This window comes from Lepeophtheirus salmonis, chromosome 14, assembly GCF_016086655.4.
Source record: "Lepeophtheirus salmonis chromosome 14, UVic_Lsal_1.4, whole genome shotgun sequence".
NCBI lineage: Eukaryota > Metazoa > Arthropoda > Copepoda > Siphonostomatoida > Caligidae > Lepeophtheirus > Lepeophtheirus salmonis.
Window position 1 is genome coordinate 11,037,124 of NC_052144.2, and position 12,416 is coordinate 11,049,539.

Consider the following 12,416-nt stretch of genomic DNA (forward strand, 5'->3'; position numbering starts at 1 on the left):
ATTACATGCCACTCATTATCCTCATCTCATATCAAGAGTATGGATATTCATCTATAAAATCAAGTCAACGATGAATACTTCAAGTCAGACTTTAACTTTTATCTCATAAAGATGCTTATTACATGTAATATAACCTTATCCATTGCTAGTCATCCTACGTTCAAAAAATGTATGGAGAAATACACGGGTACATTCTTCCCTTCCAGAGGAACAATCATTAATTAATGGAGGATGTTGGTAATAATGTCATTTATAAAAATACCCCCATTGTAAATTGTGAAATTAAAATAATTTTCAACATATTTAGAGTCATCCACACCAAATTACGAAATGGAATTCTGAATTTTGTACCATCTAACAGTAAATATTCATATTTTTTTAAAAATCTAATCATAAAATATGATTCTATTTTTGCTAAAATTATCAAGAATTATGATACACAACTCATTAAGTGGCAAAAACAAGTGCTTAAATGGTCACAGCAACGGTGGTAGTTGCATTGGGTGTAGTATTATAATTAGCAATTGTGTGTATCCTTCATAATAATAGTATGTTGTTATACAAGCATAAACGGCGGGGGGGAATATCTTTTTTGATGCCCTTAATGAGTAATATCGCTGGACATTACAACATAATTAGCTTCTGCACTAAATCTTTACGATGGATTTAATTCTAACATTTTTTTTATTAGTATATTTATTGTCGAATTTTATTATTATATCTATCCTGTTAATAATTGTAAATAACAACTTCCATATTAGGGAAAAAGGGTGATGATATTTTTGATTAAACTCCACGTCTGGCTTGCGTTCCGCAACTTAAAGTTATGACATATTTAACTGAATTCTAGGCTACACTAAGTTTTGCCAGTTGTAATTTGACATTTCCTTTGGTAAGTTTGACATTTTTGTAGCTTAATCGTATTCAGAAAGTTTTGGGGTTAAAGCCCTAGGTTTTACGTACGACCATCATTTGTGTTGTGTACGGTGACTTGAAAAAATTAATTTGGCAAAAAAAATGGAATTAACTTTTGATCATTTTCGTGCAATCATTTATCACAACATGAGTGCATTGATGAGCTTAAATCTTTGTATGGCGATGAAGCACCATACTGTAGAACTGTGAAAAACTGGTTTAATGAATTCAATCATGGCCGACGTTTGCTCAAAGACGAATTCCGTGAAGGTCGTCCAAAAACAATGATGCCGTGCGTGAAGTGATTATGCAAGATCGTCATGTAACATACCGTGAGATAGAAGCATACTTAGGCATTTTTTCAACCAGCATACACTCGATATTGCATGCACACCTGCCCGTAAAAAAGGTTTGTTCTCGTTGGATCCCGCACAATTTGACAATCGCCCAAAAAAAGGCTCATGTCGATTGGTGCAAAGAAATGTTGAAAAAATACGCTTGCGGTGTTTCAAAAGACGTTTATAAGATCGGCACAGGTGACGAATCATGGATCTATGACTATGAGGCCGAAAAACAAAAACATTCGACCGTGTTGTTCTTCGAAGACGAGCCAAATTAGCACATCGGCTCAAACCAGCTCCTTTTTTGACCGGCCAAAACGTCGAGTTGATAGGTCATCCGCCGTACAACCCTAACTTGGCACCAAATGAATTCTTTTTATTACTGCATATCAAGAAAAAAAATATGTGGTCAACGATTTTCGGCGTCAGAAGATGCTGTCGAAGGGTTTAACAACCATGTTTTAGAGGTGTCTCAATCGGAGTGGAAAAAGAGGTTCGACAATCGGTTTGAGCGCATGCAAAAGTGTATAAATCATGTTGAAGAATACTTTGAAAAACAATAAGACCATTTTTGATAATAAATATTGACATTTTCATTATCAGGCCAGAAATATATATATAGCAGCATACGTACGTACACATTATGCAGCCTTAACATTTTTTTAAATTTTATGTTCTTTATTTTATGTTGTATTCAGAAATAGTGGTTTTTTTAAAATAGAAAAACTCTATTTACAGGCCATCATGGCCTTGAAGACCAAATTTTTTGTTACCACAGCCGTTTTTGGAGCCTTATAAGCTACCTGAAAAAGTTCAGCAAAATCCATTTTTACGTTTGTGCGTAATTCGCGGACAAAGAAACCCACAGACATTCACGTTTAATATATAGATTAATGTGTATATAGACAAACCCCTCAATCAAAATCTTCTCTCTATAAAGATACCTTAAGTCTAAAAACTATTTTTATTGTTCTTCATGTAGATATAAACACTGGAAATCCAAAGCTAATAGGAAAAGAATCAATAAATGTAGTAAAACTCTGCAGATAGATGATTTAATACTGATATTGCTAGTCCATCAATAAGCTATGTTATTTAAAGGCTCCAAATATGGTGTCCGGTAAAATGATTGTGGTAAAAAGTTTACTTACAAAAACGTTGGGGTAATATTATTGTCTATATTACCATTGCGGACAAAAACGTTGTGGGTAATATCATCGTGAGCAATATGATTGTGAGTAATTTTATTGCAAGACAATATTATCGTATGCAATTTATATTATATTGGGACAACAACCTTTTTACTACAATAACTTTAGAGTTAACCTCCAAATAAACATCAATAATTATTTCTATAAATAAGTGCAATACTTAAGTACATTGATAAATACGTACTAAAAACTGTCTACTTTGAATGTCGAAAAGAACGCATTTTTATTTAAGAAAAAAGAACAATAAACATGATATTTGTTGAAAATTTGACGTTAATGATATTTATTAACCTATAAACTCTTTATTTTACTAAGTAATGAGTTACAGTTTCTTAAAAAAGATAAACAATTGATTTATTTAGAAATATTGTCCTCTGGATAAACAAAACCTTCTGAATGAATGTTTCCAACTGTTACCTTATTATAGAATACTGGTTTAATGTATATAGCTCCAGTAGAAGACTTGAAAAATACATTATCTCCATTGTATGGATTCCAACCCTGACTAAAACGCTCAGAATCAAGCGCGTCCAACACATGATCAATATTAATAATCTCCTCAGCCGAGATGATGAGATGTTCAGCATCCATACTATCCGTGATATTTCCAAAATTAAGAACATTTCTCAATTCATTAAAATTGGTTACTCGTCGACGAATCTTTTCGTATTTATCCTCCACCTTCAAATCCCAATCATTTTGCTGCAAATCACCAAAATTATGCCAATCTAAATCAAGCCTCTCCATATCCTCTACAATAATCTCATTTTCTCCAGGCTCATTCCAATCATATACAAGAACCAAGGAATGCTTTTTAGCTTCATTCAAATATTCTCTATTGAGTCCAAGGGATATATCATTCAAAAAGCTTAAATTATCCCAAACTGGGTCTTTGACAGCAACTTGTCCGGATCCATAGGTTTTTTTGAGTGTATCCGAGGTTTTCTTTGTATCAATGTCCAGATGAAGAATGACATTGGGTCGTAGGAGATCTCTATGCTTAATTTTAACAGTGTATTGGAATAGCTCTTTAGTAGAGGGACTGATGTAGTTGGAGCGAAGGGCGGCATTCATATGAGCAAATGAGGAGAAGGGATTCCCTTCCACCACAACTCCTTCTCCCGTGTTAAACATGTGTCTCATGGCAAAGACATAATTCGTGAACTTCACCAGGTAGTCCAAATAGAAGTAGCGATCTGCTGCTCCTTTGTACGATCCAAAAGGAGCGGCAAAGAATTCGGGTTCGGCATAGGGCCTATTGCGAGGCATAAAATGCTCATTATGTATACGAAAGTCCTGTCGATCCTGTGTGCGAAAGAAATATTCATCCACTGAAGGTGCTGGCATGTGCGCCATTCCAAATTCTCGAGCCAGGGCCTTGGCCAATTCCGTCTTTTCGGGGGATGAAGATCCACCTTCCACCATTATCAACTTGGTATTCTCGTCCCATCGTAGCGTTGTCTTGTCAATGAGTTGCCAAAACCAGTTATAGTTCCTTGTTAAGTAGGGGAAAGGACTTTTTCTCACGAATTTGGGATCACGGAAGGCTTTAGAAACCAAATTCCGACCAGGAACCCAGACGCAAGAAGCCATTTTCCCTTTTATTTACAATGTTCATCCATTGACGTCAAATCTGAAGGAAAATTCTTCTTTTCTTTTCCTTTCTAGCTATGAAACAGCTGATCATTTGTATTTAGCTACAAGCTAGTTGATATACTCTTCATTTTATATTTAATAATACGTCATTTGCTATTATGACATAGTAATACAACACATATTCTCCTTAATAAATCAAGTACTTGAACAATATTGCTTTAAAGGGAGCATTTTCACTTGAAGCAAAACTATATAATAATTAATAATACTCAGTGAAGAAATGAAAATGGCACTGTTAATGTCTACTATTAAATTAATATATTAATCATCATTCACCCCTTCGCTCGTCTATCTTTTTCTTGATTATATTAAAAGAATTACGTTATATATATGTATATCCTTTGAGAAAAAGATTATTCCTAAATTAATTAATCTATTTAATTTTGATAGTCAAGACTATTTCACCGTATTTAAGGAGTTATCCAGAAATCGCCTCTTTTATATTTATTATTATATCATCTACAATTCATATAATAAATTAATCTACTAAAACTCATTGTTATACAATTTTTTTTGTTATAGGATGATGAATCAATATACTATGAAAATTATTTGTAAGGCATAAGTCGAAACAGTTAGTCTATGTATTTATTTTAATTTGAGTATTTGGTAGAGATATGTATTTAAGAATTAAATAAATTGTAGATATTGAATAAGAATCTGCACTTAATTTTTTCATTAATTTTTATTAAAACTATCTATAAGGTTGCGCAGTAGATCCGGTGCCACTCCAGATATTTATGAACTCATTGCCACATTTAATAAGATCCAAAGTCTATTAACCTTGAGTAAAACCCAAGGTCTATTAACCTTGAGTAGTACCAAAGAATATATATTCTTTCAGTATAATTAAGTGAATATTACTTTACAATGATATTATAAATATTGGTGTCTTTATACAAAGATTGTTTTAACGTGCCGTGAGCATTGTTCATGTCTTCCATTTTTGGGCCTAAATGACCCAAGTTTTTTTAAACAATGAAAACTATTTTTCATTAATATTAAGGAAAATAGTGAACTAAAAAGGTTGTCAAAATTTTAGAGGCAGTGAAATGCTGTATTGAGCGAATTTACTTTACATTACAATTTTGATGTTGTCCATTTTGGGGGCCTAAACAACCAAGTTTAATAAGAATTAAGCCCTTTTTTTCAATTATATTAAGGAAAATAGTGAACTATTGGATGTCAAAATGGATCCAACAAATAGAAAAACTGAAATCTTACTGTCAAAAAAAAAAAATTGTCGTTCAATTGTCTTCTTATATATATATATATATATATACGTCTTAAGGTCACACATATATTATATCTATATATATATAATAGTATATATACAATTTAAACTTTTAAAAATGCTATTATAAAAGAGAGTAAATTAGTGTGATCAATAGCCTCATTCATCAATCATCAGAGCACATATAAGTTGAGTGTTCAAATTAAAACTTATTCTAATTTCAAATCCATTTAACTTTATGCGTAAATAAATGCAATTTACTTATCAATTGAATGCAATTACTTAAAATGCTTATTCTATACCAAAAACACAAAAAATGTTTTTGGGAGCTCAAAAAGACTAAATAAGAGGTTGTGAGCTGTAAATAAAAGGTGACTGGCGTCTCAAACAACAACTATACGAATAAGTACATCTGCTAAATTCATTCAAATCCAAAAAAGTGATGCGCAAAAAAAAAAAAAAATGAAATCGGTGAAAATTGTACTTTCGTTTTCTTCAGGTTAAAAAAGGGACTTTAAATGGAATATTGGATTTGGTGATAAAATAAAGTTTGTAGAAATTTGTCTTAATATTTATTTCTTTGTTTTGCAAAATTAGTGTAAAATAGCTTGTCCATTTTCTTCACGAATTTCGATTTGGTAATTTTTTCACAAAAGTCAAAGATGGACTTCTCATCGAGGCAATTTCTTTCATACATGAATATTGGTATGTTATTTGAAGTTTATAACACATTTTTTTTAAATTCATAATAATAAATATAATTTAATGAAAGATGAAAATTCTTTGCAGAATAGGCTATGAATAAAAAAAACCGAAATCAATATGCTAACCCAGCCAATTTGAATTATGTTTTGGACATAAAGAAATAAATTATGAATGGTTTCAGAGGGAGATAAAGAATAATGTTCCTGACTTTCATTTGATTATCTGTGACAAGAAGGAAATAAACAAGGATATTGGTAAGAATTACTCTGATATCGCACCCAATTCTACTCTGATTCCAAAAAGGACTTACAATTATAAATCTGCAACAAATCCACAGGGTTACACTCCGTCTTTTAGGAGCACACAGGAATGTTCAATCAGATTTTGAATATAATTGAATCTATTTAGGAAAGGAGGTTCACTACACAGGAATTAAATAATAATGACAACAGCGAAGGAAAAGAAAATTCATTCTTCAGATTACCAATTATAAAAAAACAAGCCAGCTAAAAAAATTCAGGCCTACATTACTGATTATAATGCTTACCCGCACCGAAGGGGACATACCCATAAGAAGAAATAATATTGTATTGACCAATATTAATATAATTTTCCGCTTTCTCCTTGGCCCGAGCAATTTAGGGTACCCTTTACTAGTATTTTATATTATTTGAATGAAACTTAACTTACTACATAATCATATACAAACACTATCTGAATTTGAATATGATTTATTTTTAAAGGGCAAATTCATCAGTACAAATGATTAGTTAAATAATTTTAACTAAAAGTTTACTTTTGAAAAACCTTTGACATAAATATACTTTGAAATTGAGTTGTATGCATTAGGTCAACTCATAACTTTTTTCCTAAAAAAAACAATTTTTTAGATTTTTAAATATTATACTAAATGTAAAAGTTCCTTAAAATACCAAGTCATATTGTATAAAATTACAACTACGCCAAATATTATATGCTTATTTTACCTATAGTTCAAAATTATATGAATTTATCAAGTTAAATTTATCATCAAAGATGATGGTTTTCTCTACAAAAGGTTGTGTGATTGGAGCTTGTGCTCCTCCAGAGTGTATTAGACCTAATTGATATTTAGTAACTATTTATTGCAGGCCTACAATGTCTTGAAAGAGATGAAAATAAAAAGGTGAGTATCCTATTCCGGGTATGCAAAAAAACACGAAACCAAAATTTACTCGGTAACCCTGACAATTAAAATAATATTTTGCAGAAGAGTAGCTTTGCTGTCCTAATGTTTTATTAGAATAGTTGGGAGCAGTCTGAAAGGGCTGAGAAGACCCATTCTCAATAAGGCCTCAAGAAGGTTCCATTCAAGTAAGCACATTCTTAGGTTGCTCATATTTAATATATTTGTAAGATGTTAAAAAGCTTGACAATAGAACAATTACAAGTATTGAAGTAAAAAGTCTTAAAAACGTTTTTGGCTCCAATTTCTTTGGGGAGATACTAAAGATTTTTATTATCGATGATGCAGCTGATTTTATAAAAACAGTCAAAAACTTTAAGCAACATTTTCCAATGATGTTGCCTGTCACTTGTCTCACTCATGGTCTTAACAGAACAACAACGCTTTGTCCTAATTACTAAGAAAATACCAATGCTTTTATCTCGGAAATAAAATTCTGTTCATTCATTCTCGTTATAGAAAATTTATTGAATACTATTCCGAGAAATTTAATTCAGTCTTAATGGTATGGATGAAAACGGTGATGCAATCAATAAATCAACAGCGGTAATATTATCGATCCATAACCAATATGGACCTTTTTTATAGGGAAATTTGAACACTCAACTTATGTATATGTGCTCTGATGATTGATGAATGAGGCCGTTGATAACACTAATTTACTCTCTTTCATAATAGCATTTTTTTTTTGTATCTGTAACTTTGTACAAGGGCGGGTTCCAGATGTTACCGGCCTGACTAAGAGATGGGTGTGGTTGTTTCATAAAAATTACTGTATTCAGGGGTGCACTCAGGCTTACGTAATGGAAAAGCCTGTGCCTCCCTCCCAAATCGAGAAATTTGCCTCAAAAAGAAAAAAAAGGTTATGCAGAATTATGTCTTCCAAAAAAACCCTCGATAACTGGTTCATTTTTGCAAATATTACAAAAAATATGTTAATAAAATGTTCCAGAAATTGACATTACTTTTTAAATTTCTAAGTTTGGGGTTAAGATTTTAATTTCAAAATACATCTTTTTGTGGCATTTCTTCTTAAAAATTGAAAATTGACAACTTTTTTTATTAGGAATCAGTCATAAAAACGTCCTTATTCGTATAGTTATTTATGTCAGTCACTTTGTATTTGTAATTCAACAGCCTTTAGATTAAAAAAACCACCCATGCAAAGTTCCTCGTAGGTACAACAATGGGGTCACTCATATAAATAGAACTATACTAAGACTCACTATCTTTTAAGGAAAAACTTACCCGCGAGAATTTATCTTTGGAACACTTATATTCTTCCAAAATTAGCACATTTTCTAGGAATGATCCGTATTAACAAAAGATCTCCTGGAATATGGTAAAAATTATTCCATAATATGGAATATGAAATATGATAAATATGGACAGAAAAATAACATGAAATCTTATAACTTCCCCGAAATAACACAAAGGCTTGGAACTGATATCCATCAAATTATTTAGAAGAATATTACTTTTTTTCCTGGTTTGGGAGACTTCTATGATAGTTCAGCAAGTTTGAAACGTTGGAGAGGAAGAAAGGATCTATCAAAAGGTCCAAACTGGACTTAGAGGAGTTAAAGAAAACATCCCAAGACAATCCCTGCATATCCATGAGAGTCCATACAAGATACCTTGGAGTTTCACAACAGACTGTCTAGAGAGCTATCAAAAAAGTGGATGGAAAGAGCCCTGCGAGGGTGCAGAGGCCACTGTTGACATCATCAATGAAAGAAACCCATCTCCTCTATTCCAAGAACCTTTTGAATAAGTATTTTGAGCTCTTTTTTGACACTTTTGGCCCCACTATAGCCATGATGCCAACCCCTTAACTACTTCTTCTGGGTGCATGCTGAGAGAAAAGACCTGGAGTCTCCGTCATCAAAAAAACTGATACCCTAAAAGCCACTGTCAGCCAGCATTAGGACGCCATGACATAGGACTATATCCGAAGTGGGTACCAGGCCTTCTGCTCCCATCCAGAAGTAATCATTGCCGCTAAGGCCAGCTACATTAATGAATAGAAGAGCTCAGACCCACATCTATTTATATTATTAATTTTGTTGAAATTCTATTGTTAATTCATAAATTATATCTTGTTGCATTTTTAAAATTCAAAGTGTTCAGATTTCGATGAACCACTCAGTATTTTCGTTAAAATCCATAATTGTTTCTTAATCATGTGTTTAATTAATGTAACTATTGGATACTCACAGTGATAATTTCTTTACACATGATAAGACGAAATTTATTTTCCAACAAATGGTTTTTTTTGTACGAAAATTATGAGACGACAAAATGAGAATTCTGTTTTGATTAATGATAGAAACATAGAAAGAACCGTGATATATTACATTATGAGTACGAGCCACTGAGAAGTGATATCCATTTACCCTTATCCCTTGCCCATGTATCGAGCCTGTATCCCCATCCCCTTGACGTGTCATAAGATTCAAAACTTCCTCCACATGTAAGTATATGTATATCTTTATTCTTAAAAGGTTGTTATAAAGAATTTCAACTTTTCCCTTTCTCAAATATTAAGATAGAAAAAGAAAATATGACGTTTAAGCAAACTTGTAAACCATACCCGGAAATGTAAGAAAATGAAATTGACACTGGCTACTTATAAAATATTCTCACCATAAATTTCTTAAATTGTTTCATGAAAATTATTTAGCAGTTGAATTTCAAATTCTTTTTTTGGCATGGGTATTATGTATTAACGTACACCACAATTGTTCTACAAAAATGTTGGTAGTTTTAACAACTTAATACATTTTTTAAATAATATATAGTAGTATTTTTTGGCATAGATGACACCATTGTAAAACCCACATTTCCTCTATCAAAGCTCCCCCTAATCCGAAATTAATATAGATACCGGGTGAAGAGTAAAAAATCCCACACTCAATCAATTAAAAATTTAAAAAATCCTATGCATTATAGTATCAATATAATATTGACTGTCAGGAATGTTTACTTATTTTTCAATTGAGATACGAGTGGAATCAAAGTTGTACGTAAAACTAAAGGTCACAGCTTTGATTCGTGCGAGTCACATACTCCAGCTGATATATCAAAGCTAATTGACCGAGAAGACTTTAAATAACGTAAAAATGAGGATGGAAGTGGATGGGAACGTTGGAAGATGGATTTCAGTTGGAGGAAACATATTATCAATGCAAATAACCTTAATAACATCATTGAGCATGACTTAAGCCTTAATACCTACAAGAAAACTCTTTGTTGGTGATTGAAAGTCTTTGGATTGAGTAAAGCGTGTGGGCCAGTGCAAAATCCGACTTAACAAGCTTACAGTACAAGACTCTTGGTCTGTTCGTAGTCCCCTCCCTCCTCACACTTTGGTTATTTTTGGGGAACTGAAGGGGAAGCTTTTGGGAGTGCGGTACACAATTAATGACCAACGAAAGGTCGCCATCATTACTACTTGAGCCGAGCATGGTAAAAAACTGCTGTGCAAACTTCCGAACCAGGCTGGAACTGGTCAAAAAGACAAAATGCTGCTGTATTGAGAATGTAAATAATGTTTCCCTTGATTGTATTTTTTTAAATATAACAATTTTTGTAATTTTCAAAAAGTGTTGTATTTTAGACAGAGGAGCCTGTATAAAACATTAAAGCATGAAGTACAATCTATGCATTTCTTTGTTGCCCACCCAGTATATGTAGGAATGAACATATGTGTGTTAAGTATCGAACTTAATGTTCATAATGCATGACCAAATTCGGCTCAAGTCTATAAAATTCAAAAGACGTATAGAGGCGGAAAACATATGTTATTTTGAAGGAAAATATAAGAATTTTTTGGTGTAATAAGCGATTTTTCTAAAAAAATATTGAAATTCTGCACATTCAATTTTTTTAGTATTCATTTTTTCCAAAAAATATTCATAAAATAAAACCTCCAAAAGGCTAACAATGGGGTTCGAGAAATTCTTATTCAACTATTTTAAATATATTTCATTTTTGATATATTTAGAGTTCCTCGAAATGGGCTGGTGTGTGAGTTATTTCTTCCTTCCATTTAGTTGAATGATCCGAAAAAGCCGTGATCTATTTATTATCTCGCAACCTTTCCACCCTAAAGAAAAACAACTATTAAATCATTCGTTAGTAGAGATGGATTTAGGATATTAAATTTTAAACACGGATAATTGAGTTTAGGTCATGGGTAGAACTAAATGTTTTATTTTTTAAACTGAATAGACACGGTAGTTGAACTTCAGACTCTGGTAAAACAGGTGTTATAGTATATACGAGTAATTTGTACTTATATAGTCTGAATTAGAAAGGACATTCAAATTTATAGAATTACGCACAAATTCAACTATGTCTTGTATGAGTAATGACTTTTTGAAAAACTGTCTAATAACAATTTTGCCGTCAATATATGACTTCATTTTATGAAAATGCACGCCCCCTCCCCAACCAATTTTTGAATTAAAATTTTTTTCAAATACTCAATTCAAGATAAAATAATATAGATTTCGGGTAGCAATAAAAAAAGAGAGCATTCTCAAAATTTTGAAGTCTTTTAACCCCTGGGGTATTCTATGTGAAGTTATACACACTCTTACGATATTATCATCACCAATTTTGATCATTTTTCATCGTACTATCATCATAAGTCTGAAATTTCAGAAATGGTAATGACCATGTCAAAAATTTCCGAAAAACGTGTAGACTTGAATTGGAATTCCCCCCTCCCCTGTCAATTGTACAAGTTAATAAAAGAAGTCGATTTTTACACGCCAAATGCCCTTATTGACCCTTTTCTTATAATAAAGCTATATAAGAAAGGAAAAAATAAGGCTGTGACGATAAAATTACATAATCCATGTTGTAACTTGTAAAATCGTATCCGTACATGATAAAAATGCGCGTATTTTCAATTCTCTATTCCTATGTCGCATAGCTTTATTTTTAATGCAAAAAAATGAGCGCATTTGGAATTTTTTATTCAACTCTTCTATTAACTTTAATTTGCTGTAACTTGAATCACCAAATTTATTGATTCAATATCATAAGGATAGTTATGCCAGGGTATCATCTGATATTTTGTTAAATATCGATATATCATTATAAAAATTATTCGATACCGA

General features: G+C 32.0%; 1 protein-coding gene across 1 annotated transcript; it reads right to left on the bottom strand.

Moving 5' to 3' along the window:
• Nucleotides 1–2,722: 2,722 nt before the first annotated feature.
• ND-42 (NADH dehydrogenase (ubiquinone) subunit ND-42) lies at nt 2,723–4,133 on the bottom strand. Its single transcript, XM_040724743.2, has one exon. It carries the CDS (start codon nt 4,058–4,060, stop codon nt 2,822–2,824), a length of 1,239 nt encoding a protein of 412 aa, XP_040580677.1. The 5' UTR covers nt 4,061–4,133; the 3' UTR covers nt 2,723–2,821.
• Between the last annotated feature and the right edge of the window lie 8,283 nt (nt 4,134–12,416).